At 36.3% G+C, this 17,896-nt stretch overlaps 1 protein-coding gene across 1 annotated transcript in view; it reads left to right on the plus strand.

The window, feature by feature from the left end:
* Positions 1-10,301: 10,301 nt before the first annotated feature.
* The window catches only part of SCAF4 (SR-related CTD-associated factor 4), a 34,387-nt gene continuing 26,792 nt past the window's right edge, over positions 10,302-17,896 (plus strand). The window contains exons 1-6 of the mRNA XM_009894893.1: positions 10,302-10,381; positions 11,000-11,044; positions 11,941-12,102; positions 14,426-14,561; positions 17,014-17,153; positions 17,703-17,879. Of these exons, the coding sequence (XP_009893195.1) occupies positions 10,310-10,381; positions 11,000-11,044; positions 11,941-12,102; positions 14,426-14,561; positions 17,014-17,153; positions 17,703-17,879 (732 nt within the window). The 5' untranslated portion in view covers positions 10,302-10,309. The remainder of the gene's footprint in view (positions 10,382-10,999; positions 11,045-11,940; positions 12,103-14,425; positions 14,562-17,013; positions 17,154-17,702; positions 17,880-17,896) is intronic.

Below are 17,896 nucleotides of genomic sequence, written 5' to 3' on the forward strand. Positions count from 1 at the left end.
TTTAAACGATTCTTAGATTAGATGACACCCCTGCCTCGGTTTGACAATTTGACTTTCGCAGATCCTCTGTGGACTATAGAACATGCATATTCTCGTTGCAAATAATCAGTTAAAGCTAAGCGACAACCTATTCCAGAATGTTTAATACGTTTTGAAGGTTAGGTTGCTGTGCATGTTTGCTGAACAGAAACAGGAAAAATGGCAGACTACTCTCATGTGATGAAGTCATGCTGTGTAAAGTTCACTCCGTGCAGCTGCTTGTCGTGCACGCACAGACACAACTGAAAATCTGCTCATCCTTAAAATTAAAAAGTACAAAGTGAAAAATAGGTAGCATACACCCCTTGTTAACAGCTTTATTCTTATTTATGTGCCTGTGTTATGGGTGTATTGTGCTGTTTTGAACCAGTGGTATGGAAGGGTACAAAACAACCTTCCCAAATATGTTAAAATAGAATAACATGCACACGGCGTTTTCAATTTTCATGTAAACAGGTAACAGAAATATTCTTACTGCCTAAATATAAACAGAAGTTCTAGCAGATGATTGCTTTCACTTCATTCATTTCAACATGTTGCTACCTGATAAAACTTAATTGTAGAGACAGTGCTTAGTGTTTCTCAAACAATAAAACCCACTTCTTTTGCGGATCCGATGGCAAAAGTATGTGTGACTTTAGAGTGAAGGCAATGTTTCTTGGTATTTTGTGACTAATCTCTGTTTTAGAAATTAGTATGTTTTATTTTGTACATCTTCCTCTCAGTTGTAGTAAAAACGTGATGCTTTTTTTTGATACAATCAGAAATATTGAGTGAAATTCTGATGGCTGGCTGCTGAAAGGTATTAAACCACTGGATTTCATTTGAACAGTTATGGGGAAGAAAACTATACTTGCTAAAATCCCTGTTCTGCAGTCATTTGTATGTATGACTAGTTTGGTAGGACTACTTAGCCGTAAAGTTATCATGTTAATAAATTCAGGGTTTGTGTAGTTGCTGTCCTGTTCTCAGGTGTGCTTATGATATTAGCTAAGAACATAAAGTCCAGTTCTTAAACTGTTCTCTTAGCTTTCCAGCATGTGTTGCCTGAAGCTGTGCGTGCAAAACAATACATACTAAAATAAAGTGTGAAACAGCTCAAACTTTTTTCAAGAGGGGAAGATTTACAATCAGATATTGTTCCATTTCTGGGCTTTCTCAGTGAAAGTGGAGAAAGTGAAAGAGCTGTTTTACAAAAGGTCTCGACATTATTCACAGAATGGTGGGAATAGCGCAGGCTAGTGTGTGTGTGAGAACTCATTTTGTCTGTAAGACTGTCTTATAATGCATAGACACTGTGAGGACTACAGAGGTACCAGTCTCTGTTCACTGAATAGTTAATTATTTTATTGAGAGTGGAATAGCTTCAACAGTGAAGATTTGGCTATATACAGAATACCCTGAAGGTCAAGAATTCCTCAACTTACTGGCTGACAATTGTACCATGCCACTGTAGACCGAGAACTGTGGTTTTATAATGGCAACTTTAACTGCAGCAGCCATGAGTTTTATGCTGGACTTGCCATGTATGCTAGAGCTTATGCGCTTCTGGCTTTACTGTCTTCTTCTGTGGAGGTGGCAGCTCTCAGCTCTTTGCCAGTCTACGTGAAGGAGGAGATTCCACTTACTGCTTCAGGTGATACGATAATTTGGGATTTTTTGGGGTGGGTTTGGTGATTACAGCAATTTCTTGGATGGTGGGAGGTCCAAGTTCAAATCATGGCTGTAATTTAGGCATCCTCTAAGCTATTATGTTGCTATCCTCTTCTCAGACAAAAGAGGCTAGGGAGGAAGAGAAAAGCACTAGAAACACTTTCATTTATGCAATTTGAACCATTTTGTTTTGGCTGAAGCTGTTCACCCAGTCCAGTAGAAATCGTTAGTAGTTTTGGCTGACAGGTTCCAATTCTACTTGGAAGTTCAGTTTCTGCCCTTTGGGTTATAGGCTTCTGACAGTATGTATGATTATGTTGTAGTGAAGTAACAAGTTTCTGCCTGTCATCTAATTGTGATATAAGTATGTGATCTTAACTGCCCATCTGAATTGTGAGGTAAAACTTAAATATAGAGGTTTGAGCTAGCGTGTTGCACTTAGCAATTGTGGCAAGCTGGGGAAGAACACTTAGAGTCAATTAGTTTGGCTATCGTGATGGGTGGTAATTTACACGGGTTGCATAATTTGATCGTGTTTGATTGTGTTGCCCATTCCCTTAGTCGTGTTCTTTGTACCTATATTTTGAATGCAAGTTTATCAATAAATGAGCTTCTTAAAAATTCCCATTTTCCTACATGAGCAAGCATGTTTGGTTTTTTTTTTTATTGACCAAACACATTTGCTGCTTTATTTTTATCCAGCTGTATTCTGAGCAGATATTGCCAACTGAATAGGTGGGATTTGACAGTTATGTAGAATAGTATATTTTCCTTGAGGAAGTTGGTTCAAACTGTATCCTGGAAGAGTGAGTTAGGATTCACGTACTGTTAGGTGTATATGGTGTGTTTAATAGTACAGTGTAAGTAAATCACAAAAAGTAACTTGATCATGGTGCGAAATTTTGTTACGTTTTTAAGAAAACAAATAAAAATTTTCCAAAAAAAACCCAAACAAACCCACACATCCACCATAGTTTATAAAGATTTTAATCTTCATTGTGCTTTAATTTAGGGGATATGTGTGTTTCCTTTTCTTTAATCTGAAAACCTTGAGGGATAGTTTACTGGTTATAAAAGTTAGAAATAGAGATTTCTTCACAGTCAAGTTTGCTATTTTGTAATCTTATATTTGTATTGAGTAATGCAGTATATTCGCTTAATTGTGTGTCTCAGGTTGGTAATAGTTAATCTGTACCACCGAAACAATTGATATCCCACTAATGCGTGCCTAGATCACAAACAGGATAGATATTTTGTGGGCTGTTTCTTTAAAGTTAGAGCTGCAGCTTTCTTTACTGTTTATCCATATTCGGTGAACTGGACAGTTGTATTCTTGATCTAGTTTAGCTATCTTATGCTAATGGTAAGACTTCATTTTGCATGTTCTATTACAATATGTTGCTCCCTGTTCTTCCCCTCCCCTCCCCAGGTCCTATAAATAGAGGTTAGCAGGATATCCTTCAGAGTGGTTCTTCAGCATTACTGGAACTCATGAACCCCAGTTAGGTTCCCTCTGTTGTATGGCAAAGCAGCAAGGATATAACTACCAGGATCCATGGTTGGAGGAATGATTAACTTGGTCTTTTGTGCGTTTTGGCACCCTTTGTGCCTTTCAGAAAACAGTAAAAGCTGCTACTTCTTGTAGCTTCCATATAATGATTCCCGTACTCCAATAGGTGCGATAGGCTGTATTTTTAAGCCAGTACTGCCTCCCACATGTCCTGGGAGAGTGCTTAAGCAGCAGTTCAAATGCTGTTTGGATGGGGTAGAGGGAAAGAAAGATGGGAGAATTCTGCTAGAGTTTTAGACTGAATTTAGTCCCTTTTTTAAACTCTGAGACTGAAATTGTTGCAGAACTAGTGTGCAGCTCTTTTGGGATGGAAGTTGCTTTGTTGCTTTTATGACTATGTCACGGTAATTGAAGGGTCATCATCGCTGTGATCCTGAAAGAGCTGTGTCTGTTGCTTCTGGACTGAACCGTTTCCAGGAATATTGAAAGCTGTGGCATTCTCTTAGTGATTCTTGGTAAGAGGAGAGATGAGGTGAACAGCTTTTCAGGAGATATGCTGGACTTAAGAGCACAACACTGATCCTAAGATGCAGATAAGTTTCAAAAACATTTGTTTAGAAAACAAAATCCTATTCTGTGTACTTCTATGGTGTCATTTTCATATGAGTGTCTTTTGTAAAGAGGTTTCTCCCCGGTGATTCAGAATTTGTGAATGGTCTTCCTAGGCCACAGAAATAGCTTAGTTGATGAAGTACTATTTAGCTTCATTGCCTGAGGTTCATATCTGGTCAAATTTAAATCTCACTTTATTTTCCAAAGAATGGAGCCTGACAGCCATGAATTTTATGGTGATCTCTTACCTTTAATACTTGGTATTCTTCACAGCTGATGGTCAAGAATTTAAAACTTACACTGATCCTCTGAGATGTAGCTTAGCGACAGAAGTTTAGTAGACGTCATTCTCTTTCTCCTTTTCTTAGTAGCTCAATGAAGAACGAGGACCTGAAGAGGAAAGGAAGCAATGAGTTTCATAGAGAAAGGAAAATGTATGTGACCAACAAACACTGTGTTTCTTTCAGTAGATTGTGCTTCTATCTGGGCTGCTTCTTTTCTGTGGGTTTTATTTAGTAAGTATATAAAATGGAGCCCTACCTCTTTATTTGTAAACAAAGAGTCCTTTTTATGGCAAAGAACCTTCAGCAAGATAGCAAAGCCAGGGAAGTCAGTCCAAGTCTTAATAGGTATTTTTACCTTCTTCCTATGTTATCTCACACTTAAACCAGATAAATAGACTTAAGATCATACATCAAGCTTGAGATACCCTGAAGGATATAAGCCTCATCTTTTTTCTTCTGTGCCGCTAGGATAAGTCTCACTGGGTGACACTGTCTCACTTCTTTCCTAGTAGTTTCACGTTTGGAAAGTGTTTGAGCTGCCTTTTTTCTTTGACCATGTATGTTATGTTTTTCCCTTGGAACTCCTGTTCCTTCTCTACGGGCATGCACACATTACTGTTTGGTTTTGCTTTTCTTGTAATGAATTCAGTAACGAAGTGAAGCTGATAGTATTCCTACATTTCAACTTGCTCTTGTTCTGAAGACATGCTGTGCCCAGACGTGCGGTCTTTTTAGGATTCTAAGGTAAGGCTGTGGGTAAATTTGAAAATAGAGATTCTCCCTTTTGCTTCAAAAACCCATAGTTCTTAGGTTTCTGTGTAAAATAGACCCTCAAAGGACATTAATTGTAGACTTGCAGAAGTCAATAATTTGCTGCTTGAAAGACTGAAGACTAAAGGCCATCATCCTATTCCTTCTCCTGTTACCCACCCCTCCCAGTACACCTCACCTAGGGCTTGTGAACTGGAGCACGTTCTACAGTTTGACTTGGAAGGCCTTTGTAGTTCACTCCTGCCACATGTTTACTATAGTACTTCTGTACATTGAATTTTAATTTGGGGGTGGTTAGTAGCATGCTCTTTAAATAGCAGGCAATGTAGTTAGTCTCCCTTTTGCTATCTGCTATGCTTTAATGAGTGGCTGATCTTTGTTACTTAATTGTGTTTATTAGCCTGAAAACGAGCAGGTGATTTTTCTGCCTTTGAGGTTCTTGGCTTTATGGATATTTTATCCCATAATTTGGTACTGTTATGAAAAGTATGTACAAATACTCTCGAATCAATATTTTGTATTGTGGCTTGAGTTTAGTAGGATTTTTAATATCTCCACTTTTTTGTAGTACATGGGTTGGTATGGAGCAACAAAGAAATTATTCTTTTTAAAAACGTGGTGCTTTTAAAAACGTTCAGCTACAGCATACAGACTTTGAAATATAAGGAGGGAGGTTCCAGAAATGTTTGGAAATTCTTAAATTGAAATTGCATCCTAAGCTAGAGCTTGTGTGAAACAAAAGTGTGGGTTTTTTCTTACTACTTTCAACAAGTGAGATGATTATAACTGAAATGGTAAAGTTTTTCTTATGACATTTGCCTTAATGATTTTGATAACAATTTGTGGCTAAGCCTTTCTACTAGCTTTTCTACATTAGTTTTTCCTTGTGTATGAAAGAATCCATGCAGACAGCAGGAGACAATTCTTCTTAAACTATTGAAATTATCAAAACTGAATAAAGGTACGAGTCTTGAATAGTCCTTAGATTAATTAGTTCTTATGTGAAATTTAAGTTTCACTTCTTTTCCCCTGTGGTCTCTCACCCTGTGGTACCCCCCCCATCCTAGTGAACAGGATACCCTGGTTGGTTTTCATTGCCAAATGAATGGATTGGGGGCAGTGGGCAGTAGAAATAGAGGCAGAGCTAAACTGCTGCTTTTTTCTTTTGCCAGTGGTGTCACTATGTGGGGAAAGACAGTAGGGAACAACTAGGAGCCGTTGGTTGTTTTTTTTTTTTTCTCCAAACATCCAGTTATGGTTGGTAAAAGCAGCAAGTTGTTTCTATCAGGTCAGCCTTTACAGGGCAGAGCATTCCAGGGACAGGCTCCTGTTGTGAAGCAGTACATTAGAAACACTCTCAACCTGCAAATTATTGTTGCCTATGTTACATCCATCAAATTTCTTTTGTTTTTTAAATAAAGTGTAAGTTTTTGTGTCTAGGTTGTTTCTTGAGCTGATCATGGTGCCCTTTCAGGAATAACATGTATTATTGGAAGGACGGTCTTCTGAAAATAGTTGTTTTTTTTTTTTTTCATATATTGGTTTGGGAAATGTGTAAGAAAGAAGATCCAGGTCTAATTGAACATATGCAAATGTAAGGTACATAGGTGTCTTATGGAACAGTTTCCCCTTCTAACAGTGAAAATCCATGAGGAACTAGTAAGGTGGTTAAATTTTAGATTTACCCATCTTTAAAACATGATTTTGACACGTGTAAGTGTGATACTGAAAATTAAATAAAAATCAGCTTTAAAATAGTCATTTGGTGTTCTAAAATCTTATGAAAATTGAGGAAGGTAACAAAGTTTTGATGCTCTATTCCAAGAGATAGTGATGGGGGTGTGTGTGAACAGAGGGCAGAATGCATATATATATACACACACATCTATATATGCATGTCCATATATGTGTGTGCATATATATTTATATATAAAAATCTATATGTCAATTTGCATATTTCAGCTGTAGTTCATCCTGAGCTGGAAATATCTGTGTGTACTGACCTCTCTGCTTTTACTATGTTTTTGTTGCTGTTGCCCAGAGTGCTGTCTATAACAGTGAAGGAACAATTTACAGTGACCTGCTCAGTCCTGTTCTTCCAAAGCTCTTGTTTATTCCTGCCTTATTAGCCTTAGTTTCAGCCTCTCGTGTTCTTTAACTAATTACTTCTCCAAGCTACCATATTCTTTATTGCATCCTCCCTGGCTACTTCAGTGCATCTAGCTGATTTCCCTTTATCCTGCCCTCTGGCAGTTTCTTTCTTGAATTTTTTTTTTTTTCTTTTTCCCCCAGTTGCAATGATATTCTTGGGGTACCTTTTAAGACACTTCTTTTTTTCTTCTTTTTTTTTGTTTTGTTTTTTTTTTTGCTGCCACTTGTTTATTGTCATCTTCTGTCCTGCTATGAGCTCTCCCAGTTTCCTGGTTCTCTCTGGTTACATTCCTGAAATATGAACGCTGAAGTGTTGCTTTCACACTGGCTTCTTTGTTCTTGTTATATGGGACTGGCTCCTTTTTATGGAGGACCAGTTGCTGCTTTGTGTGTAAAGGAAAGGATATGGAATGCCTGTCTTTAGCGTTGGCTCCTTTTTTTCTTCCTCCATCTAATTTTTCAAGCCTTCTGTTGGTTTGCTTGTAGGTGTTGGGGTTTGGGATTTTTATTTTTTTTTTTTTGTCGTTCATTACCTCTTTAAACTTATTTTCCTGAGTTTTAATAGTCGCACTGACTTTATTCATGAATAGTCTTTGCACTTATTCTAAAGAAATACAATTCAAAATTGAAATTAAGCATTTTTAAAAAAAAGAAGTCAACTCGCATGCACCTCTTTCCTTCTGTATTTTATCTGAGAGTTTTCATTTGTCCATGCTGTGATTTCTCAGCAAGCAGGGTTGTTAGCTGAAGTATGTCTTATGGCTTGAATGGCTGTAAAAATCAAACATTCTGGGACTAGAACTTGCCTTTTTTGGAGATGAGTAATGAAAAGTCACGGTCTTGACTTGATGTTGGTGTTGGAAAAGGTTAGCACTGGTTACCACTGTCTTGCAGGACAATTTTTCTTCTTTTTTATCTCCCGGACTAGGAATCGAATTAAGAAAGTGAACACCTTGTCTACTCTTTGTATTTAATTGGTGTAAGGCTATAATTTTGTATTGCTGAAAGTCTTTTTATCACTTTACTTGCCTCTAAATATTTGGCTAAATTTTTTTTATCTTTTGCATTGTTTTTTTTCCTTAACTGAGATAAATCTGTGTAAGTTGGTCACTTCACAAGTATCTTGGACCTTTAAATTAATGGAAAAATAAGAGATAATTTTTTTAATGACATCTTACGTTCCATTACACTGTCAAATGAAGATACTCTTATTCTTATATTTTGAGTGGCGGCAAAGAATTGATTAAATTTTTGGCTAGTATTCAGGGGCTCTTTTTCTTCTTTATTGTGAAGAGCAAAATCAAATTATGTAATGCAAAACCATTTTTCTGTGATTTGTGGGGAGTATTTCAAGATAAAAATGATTATGTGTGCGTAGGAAATGTTGAAGACCTCGATGTTTTTTTGTGCTATACAAATCATGACGTTATAATGATTCTGCCTTTAGTAAGCCATAGCTTGAATAGGAAGTTTATGGGAAGAAGAGAAAATCGTATTTAATGAAGCAGAGCAGCTAACCATGAACTATGGTGTAGAAGCAGGATTAAAAACTAGTACTGGGATGTCCTGGCTTCTCTTTCTGCTTGGAAGATGGGAAGGAAGGTTGGAGAAGAGAGAAGAGTCCTGACAAGCCAACATGGATTATGCTTTCAGGTCTAATGGCTAGTAAAACAGAAGTGTGCACAGTATGCCAAGAAAACGTAATACAGCATATGGTGTAGTTTTTGCAACTGGTTATTTTATGATGTGAAATTACAGGAGCAGCTTACGGAGTATATAGAATTCACTGTAGATCCGGAATAGGCAGAGTGGTCTGGAAAGTGGTGAAACGTGCCTTTGATTTTGGTGTCTTCTGGTGTGTGTGCACATGCATGCTTATGAGTGCCTGATTGTAGGACTGTTATTTAAAAACAAACCTCCCCAAATCCCTTATTTCTCTGTTCTCTTAAAATGCTCTACAGGAAGCAAAGTACAATAAGAATGTCATGCTGTTCAGGTGGTGCTGGGGACCTGAGGAAAATGTATCCCTGTTTTCTCAGCTTTCTGTGTTCAGCCCTTCATGGATGTTTCATCAGTTCTGACAGTTCTGTGTGCAAGTTTTAGTTTCTCTTGGTTTCCGAAATGTGAAGCTAATACTTGTTTTCAGTGGTATGGTCAATACTGGAAGACCGAGCAGTGCCTTTTCTGAATGCCTAGATTCAAGACTTTTTGAAAGTGTTTTGTAATAAATTTCCTCACACATGAAATGCAAGTCATGGTGATGCTATGTGTGAATATGAAGTTTGGGGGTTTTTTGCTTAGAGACATACTTTCAGATTTGAAGAGCTGAACATCCTACCTGTATCCTACGTGTTTTGAATATCGAATATGCTTTCTGTGAATTCAGACTTTTTTTTTTTTTTAAATCTAGTACTGCAAATGCCTTTTTGTGCTTAATGACCTTAACAGAATAGCACTCTTCTTAAATTCTGATTAAAACTCTTTGAAATAGTGTGTCTGGTCTATGTTTGTAGAAACGAGATCAGAATTCTTCTGTAAGTCGGGTTCACAGAATGCCTCAAACTGTAGTCTATAAAGACGTAGTAACTTCTGAAAACTTTGTCCTTGAGGAATTAACTTTTCCACTGGGTGACATTAGTGGAGGATAGTGCAGGGGATTCTTCAAAACAGTTGGTGCAGTTGATTTTAATAATATGGTATGGTCATAGCAAATGAAATGGTAAATATCTCCATTTGCAATGCCTGTATATAGCAGGATAATTTGAAAACCTAGTATTGATTTGATTGTCTTGATGGATGAAGGGTGTCATGCTTTTATGCACATTATTTTAAGATGATAGAATTATGTCAGTCTAGCTATCTGTAGGGCCGTCCTACTATTTCTATTTGGTAAGCAGATATTCAAGCTATTTTAAAATAAGCTGCAGTTATTTCTGTTTTATATTGTTTTTGTAAAGTAACAGGTTCCCGTACCACAAATTAGTGGTGCCTGTACCATAAGTTAGCAGATACTCATTTTTAGACACAAATGGAACTTTGACAGCAGCCTTATCAAAATCTGATAAATCAGTGAATACGGGTTTGTTCACAAGGAAGATAGCTTTGCACATTGCCTAGAAAGATCTTCCTCTTAGCCTCTGTGTTTCAAGGGCCAGCTAGCATTGTGGCGATACGTAGTGTGGAATGTCAGTAAGCAATCAGTTGTCTGAAATGTTGTCCTTTTGGTTAACTGCTTAAACTTCAGAATACGTTTTTCATATTTGTTTTCTCTGTTCAGCTCTTTTCACTGATGGAGATGAAACCTCCTATTTCCCGAGCAAAAATGATTCTCATCACAAAAGCTGCCATTAAAGCTATTAAGGTAAAGTACAATAGAACAAATGTGAAACTGTAACAGTAACAATGTTTTATTATTTTACTTCTAAGTAAATGCATCTCTGGATTTCCCAGTCTTAGCTTCATGGATGCTTTATTCTAGCTGGCGTTAAGAATGTTATCTAGAAACAAGTGGGTGGTGAATATCATCTCTTGGTTTTAGACTAGTAGCATAATGCCAGCTTGATTTTTTTTTTGAATCATTGCTTTTTAATGGTACACCCACTAGGGTGTTGTGATTTCTATGTAATAAAATTTTAAATGTTGCAGGATGCGACTGCATCTTAGCATATTAAAACATTAGTGGACTGACTTAGGAAGTAAATCCAGAAAGCTCTCACTAATGCTTTAGAAGTATGTCTTTTGTGTACATACTGACACACTTATGACAGAAGAATGGCTTGTTTCTGTCTGTTCCTCCCATGATCTTTTTCTCTGTGCCTGATTAACTTAACTTGATAACACAGTTCTTTTTAGAATGTGGCTACAATATTTTGTTTGTGGTCTTTCCTAAATGGTAGAAAGCACAAAGAGTTATAATACTTCTAAAATGATGCGCCACTCTGTAGTAGATGATAAATTAATTTATGCATTTATTTTCCAGCTCTACAAGCATGTTGTCCAGATTGTAGAGAAGTTTATCAAAAAGGTAAAAAATAAAAAATAATCTACTAATAAAGATATTGTCTGCATCTGTTACTAGATATTATTAATAATGCTAGTAAGTAACCAAAAAGGCTTCTGTTATTCAAGGATTGAGGGAGGAAATTCTGTTTTGTTAGGATTTTATACATTTTGGAATCTCTTTGTCCACTAATCTCCCCGTTTTACTTTTCTGTAGTACATTAAGAAGGGGAGAGAAAAAAAAATTGTGACATTTCCCCTTCTTCCTACACCCAGCAACTGGGGAGGCAACTGGAGATACTGAACTTGAAATTAATTTTCACTGGCTAAGATAATACATATTTTCAGAAAATACAGTTTTCATGCTTGCCTAGGCATGTCGAACAGCAGGCTAGAATGTAATACTCACTAAACTCAAACTGTCATGCTGCCTAAGGTAATTTCCTCCGAGTGAACAGGAAGAATACTCTTTTTCATTTGAAGTCCTTCAGAGACCTCCAAAGAGAAGGACTTCACACTAAATTCTGGAGAATGGAGTTGGTAGAAGTAGTTCAGTGCATTGGGTGTGAGGTAGCTTGATAACAGAGTTGTACTGTAATGTAGTAGACCTGTTGTTGTGGTCACATGTTGTCAAGCTAAAGGTGCTTTAAAAGCAGTGATTGAGAAGATAAAGGCTGCTTCACTCTATCCAGGTGTATTTACTCTGTACCAAATGTGAAACATGTTTTTCTCCTTTCTCTTCTGTTTCTATAAACAAAGGAAATATAGAACCCTAAGATAATTCTACATTAAACAAAACAAATTAACATATTTTTTTCTACATAAGTATACTAAGTATAGATTTTGTGTAAGAATCTAAGGTGAATGCACGTTACCTTGTTAGTATCACTACGTAATGGAAAATTATGTTTATGTTTTCAGTGCAAACCGGAATATAAAGTCCCTGGATTGTACGTTATTGACTCTATTGTTCGTCAGTCTCGTCACCAGTTTGGAACGGACAAAGATGTTTTTGGGCCAAGATTCTCTAAAAATATTACTGCCACATTCCAGTATTTGTATCTCTGTCCATCTGAAGACAAGGTACAACTATAATTTCTCAAGTGTTGTTGTGAATTGATAACAGTGCTACCTTGGTGTTTCCCCCTATATGAAATCTAATTTGCTGAGTCTCTGTGTCCATGGTAGTGAATGTTATTGTCTGAAATGGTAAAACATGCTGAAAAAGATTATCAAAGGTGATAGTTTAAAGTAAGTTCTAGTTATAATATGTGTTTTGCCTAACTTCATCAGTTTTGTTTTACCTATGCAGACACTTCAACAGTGTGACTATGCCAAAACTTCTCTTCTTGAGGCTCCTTCAGGAAAACTTACTATGGAAGGTGGTGTCTTCCACATAAAGAAAGTATTATATGAGAAGCTCTGGTGTTGTAGGCAGTGAAGGTTCTGCTCCCAAATATTTTCTAAGAAAATCATCATGTTGATTTTGTCAGTCTTTACAAATCCCATACTTAAGAATTTCATTGCTGCTCTCCATTGTCCAGACTTGTTTAAGGCCTCGGTTTTCTTAGTTTTGCTGTACTTGCTGATAGAACAGAGGCTCAGGAAGTATACTGAATTCACAATGGTTGAGGTTGCTACCAACAGAAGATGACTTATGCCCTCTGTCAGAACAATTTCAAAAGACTCCCTAGATAAACATGTTTTAGAATTTGCCAGTTGTTTCCAGAAAATTCCCTACTTGCTCCTCTTCTTAACTGTAGTACTCTAAGAGCAAAATACTCTTTTTCTAACTGACTTCTCCCCTAACTTTCTAACTAAGCTTTTGACAGGTTTTGATGCTTGTTAGTTTTCTAATGTGGAACATTTAGACCTTTAGGACTCAAATTTGAGATTCTGGAGCTTCTGGGTTAACAACCTGGTGAAATAGAACAGAAACTCTCGTTTCTGTCATGTGGTTACATTTTGTTCATCTAAATGAATTAGACTATCCGTCTCCTTTGTGGAACTACCCGGTATCTCACTGCTAAAATAATTAGGATGCTTTCCACTAGGGGAATAATACTATTTATAACATGCTTGCTTTAATGAATTTCTAGCACCTAAACAAAAAAACTGATCTGCAGATACACAATAACTATGGTTGATATCCAGAGAGTGATACTCCTGTGGTGTTTTTTTTTTTTAACAGCCTTTCTGTAAGATTAATATGTGACTGAAAACAAGAGTATTAAATTTATTATTTTTTTGGCCTTCATATTATTTTTCAGATCTTCTGGAGATAGAGAATACCCAAAGCAAAAAATTGCTGTTGTTTTAAAGTTAACTGTTTTTCAGACCAAAATCTTACCTAAAAGTAGCCGTTTCAGATTTCTCTCTTAATTGATCTTATTGTAAAAAAAATTTTGTGAAATTCTTTAATCACTTAGCTTATGAAAGTATAGGTGGATTTGCATGGGTGTATATAACTGAGTCACAGTAAGGCATTTTAGTGTTGAAACAAGAAGGAAGAGAATCGATTCATTCTTAGCAGTTACAGTAGAAGTAAGAAGTCCTTAAAACACGTATGTGTGCAAGTCAGATGACTAAGTATACAAAAAGGACAGATATGTCAACACAACATGTATTCTGACTTTTACCTGCTTGCATGTTCCAACCGAAGCAGCACATCTAGTTAGATATTATTGTTTAATACTGGGCTAAAGAAGGAAAGTCTAATTTCCAGCTTGTTCCTGAAAGCTTCATTGTTCTTAATGTTAAAAAAAGAAACGAGCTTAAAATAACAGCTGACAATCAGAGGTTCTAATTTAATCTTTCTGCAGTGATCAGTTAGAATGTTTTCCACTTGTTCTCCTGATCTTTTCAATAATGATGGAGATGGGTTTTCTGGTATCAACATATATATGTCAGGTTAGTAGAAACAAAAAAAAAAAATAATCAAGCAATCTTCTGTATAACTTTAAAGCTTTGTTCTCGCATTTTATGGTCTAATCGCCCCTCTGTTTATTAGGGTTTTCCAGCTCATCTTCATTTTCTCTGTCTTATTGCATTTGTTGTTTTTTTTCACCCCTTTACGACCATCTGTGAAGAAATGATGGGGCTGATGTTACTTCCTCTATTGTATATCAAACCTGGATTTTCTGACTGGCCAAAACAGTTCTAGAAAAATGGCACAAGTTGCTTTTTATTAAAGCAGGTAGTAAAATAAGTTGAGAGTTTTTATCTTTGACATGTAAAAGGTCTTGCTGAGCTATGTAAGAACATAGGGGTTGTTAAATAGGTATGCCTGATTATATTGAACTCCTATACTGTTCAAAACTTTCTTCTAAACGTATGGAAGATAAATTTGGCATTTGTGAATTAGGAAAGCTGTATTTAGCATTGATGCTTGCTTTTCTTTCAACAGAGTAAAATAGTCCGTGTCCTGAACCTATGGCAGAAAAATGGAGTATTTAAAATTGAAATAATTCAACCTCTTCTGGATATGGCAGCAGGAACTAGTGCCACTGCACCAATGACAGAAAATGCTACCAATAATGAAGGTATGAATAACATTATAACTTCTTTTAAAAGGGCAGATGATAATAGCTTGTTTGCTTTCACATTAAAGCACCTACTATTCGTTTCAACAGTAGCTTATTAATAAACTCAACTTTGTTGTCACGATTATGTGGAACTGCTGAACTCATTCTAAGTAATTGCTGATACTGTACTCCAGAAGTTATCAGAATGTGAACACTTATTTGGAAAATATCTGAAATTTATATCTTTTATGCATATGTACATACATATGTGCCCACTTTACTTACAGATGACTTCAATATCTATCCTCTCCTAAAAAATATTTGCTTTTTTTCTTTGGTCTGAAATATTTTTCTGGTTTTTCTCAGTTTTGTAATTCTGATGTCGTTTTTTTAATGTTAGAATCTGGATAAGTAAAGCATGATCTTGCATCTTAAGAGCTTCATCTTTCTTTGAATCAACTTAGTATCTGAAAGTAACAGCTGACAGTGTCTTTCAGTATGCAGCTCCAAAACATTTTAACTGGTGTTTCAAATCCAGATTCTTGAACAGTAAATTTATGCCTGGCAGTAGGCTTTTACACAGGCTACTGCTTGAAAACCACTGACCTAAAGAGTAAAGTAATGACAGCCTGCCCACAGTATTTTCACTGACCTATTTTATACCACATAAAAAGCTGGTAGTGAGGTTACAGAATTGTGGATGAGAATATGCATACCACAGGTCTCTCTCTCTCTGGAGGGCCTTCTTTTTGTGTTTGTACTCTATATTTCAGACTTAGCTTTGGTAACCTCTTATTTTATTGCGCTCATGTATGTTGGAGTAGGACTGGCAAATAACGTAATGGAATGAGTGAGGTGTGGTGATAGACAACAAAATAATGATGTGCAATAGCATAAGTGAAATCGGCTCTAGTGGCATTTAGGAAAGCATATCCTATTGACATGTTTTATAAATATGGCAGGGCAGGGGGAGGGAATGTCTTGGCATCTGAGCTTGGGTGCACACTGGTGGCTATACAATTTCATTCTGATATGATGGGTGAGTGGCTCTATTTTTCCGTCTTTGTTTCATCACAGTAACAGGTTGGGTGCCTTCTGCATAGATTTTCATGTACAGAATTACTGATTTCAGTGAGATTATTCACATGTACCAGAGGGGATAATTTGGCCCTGAAATAAATATGCTAATGAATAATAAGAAATATATTAATGCATTATGTGAAATAGAATCTGTTTAGCTCATAATGCTACAAAGTCTATTTAGCCAAAAAAGAGGGAGAGAAATGCAAATTTTCTCCCTTGAGCAAGCAAATATCCTTCTGAATATATACAGGAGGTAATTTGGGAGTTAATTTATATTTAAAAACAATCACGTATCTTTTTGCAGTATTTTTATGTAGCATCTGACTTCTGGGAAAATATTATTCAACATGTTTGTCTCTGCTTGCTGCATGTCAGCGCTGCAGTTATTTAAACTGCAAACAAATGAATGGCTTTAAAGAAGTCGATATTGTGGGGCAAACAGTTGTTAGTGTCTCAAACTAAAAAATATTTCTATCTGTGGGGTTTTCTTAACCTTCTCCTTGTACGGTTTTATGGTAGTCCATTAAAATACATTTGCTAAAGAATAGTTATTTACTCACAGCATGTAGGAATTAATGGTATTACTGCTAATGTAATTTGTACTGGCAAAACGTTTATTAAAAAAGTATTGTAATCTAAAGCAAAGAGAATGGGAAAGCTACATGTGTAGACAAAGCTAATAGCATGTGTTAAAATGTGAGCTCAGTGGAAATGGGAGTCTTTTCCTGGAAGAATTAGTAAAAATTATTTTTATGGTAGGAGGATTTATCTCTCAGATGCAGGTTTGGCTTATGCCTATGCAAAAATGGCATGTGGACAAACCTTATCAAAGAAAAAGAGTTGCTTGTGAAATAATTTTTAAAAACCTTTGCTTATTAGCAGACATTTCAGCAAACGTTCAGTCACTGCTATAAAATAGAAAATATTAAGAGAAACTCAGTTGCTCTTAAAATGAACCATTAGATGATTCATTGAAAATATTCATTCAAAAGAATTAGTCTCGAACTTTGTAAACAGAACTAACGTTTTAAGTGTATTGATACGCATTGCTTAACACTGTTTGAGTAATAGTTTCTCTTAATTTTTCTAAAATTGCACAATTATAAACATTAAGTTGTGATCTGAAATATCATGCTGGACTGGCTTTTAGATAGGCCATTTTTCTTTGTTTTCTTTCATAGTGTATATAATGTACAGATGTGAGCAAAGAATAGAGAAGTTAAAGGCAAAATGAATACACAATTGGGGTAATTTAAATAGGACTTTTTGGGTTAAATAGAATGTTGTAGATGAAGACTTGTCTTGTGGAGGTAGATGTATGCACTAAAGAGTAAGATGAGTGTTTTCGAGTAACATAGTGCTTTCTTGATTTCTATGAAACTGTCAGGTTCACCACCCCCTCCAGCAAAGGTGTCTTCGGAGCCCCCTCAAGTTACTGCTAACTCAGTACCTACTGTGCCACAGTTGCCCAGTTCTGATGCCTTTGCAGCTGTAGCTCAGTTGTTTCAAACGACGCAAGGACAGCAGGTAACCTGTTTATATCTGGTTCCCTTCTAACTTCAGTTTTAATGTTAGATGGGGGTGGGGTGGGGTGTGATGGAAGTAATGTTCTTGATTTGAAGCAAAACAAACCTAAGGTCTTCAGTGGAAAACTTCTAAGAGTTAAAGTCAGTATTTGAATGATCCATGACCCTTCCATCCAGTAAGTATGGTATTTGAGGAAAAATCAGTTACATATTCCTAAATAATCAGTTCTGAATTGATGTAGTTACAAAGTTTCAAGAACAGGCAGAATATATCAAAAAAAATGTTGAGTTTTATTGTTTGGTCCACTTAAACCTCTGCAGTGTTGAAAGGCCTGAATACTGAAGTCTTGGGATCTGCTGAATTTTGCCACTGAAGTATTTAAAAAGTGACTTTTGGTCTTGCTGAAAGTTCTCCATAGTTCATTCAGATTGGTGGTGGTGTTCATCCTGTGCCGTAGTCTGGTTTGATGTAAAATTTATATCCTACAACTCTTTCAATACTATGTGTTTATATAAGAATATATACTTAATACTATATCTGTTTTTGTAGCTTCAGCAAATTCTTCAGACTTTTCAACAGCCTCAAAAACCCCAGTCACCGGTCATAGATAACACTGTGATGGCTCAGGTTCAAGCTATTACTGCTCAGTTGAAAACTACAGCAGCACAACCACCAGAACAAAAAGCTGCTTTCCCACCGCCTGAGCAAAAAACATCATTTGACAAAGTAAGTCTTCATTTGTT

This window comes from Charadrius vociferus, unplaced genomic scaffold, assembly GCF_000708025.1.
Source record: "Charadrius vociferus isolate BGI_N301 unplaced genomic scaffold, ASM70802v2 scaffold201, whole genome shotgun sequence".
Classification (NCBI taxonomy): Eukaryota; Metazoa; Chordata; class Aves; order Charadriiformes; family Charadriidae; genus Charadrius; species Charadrius vociferus.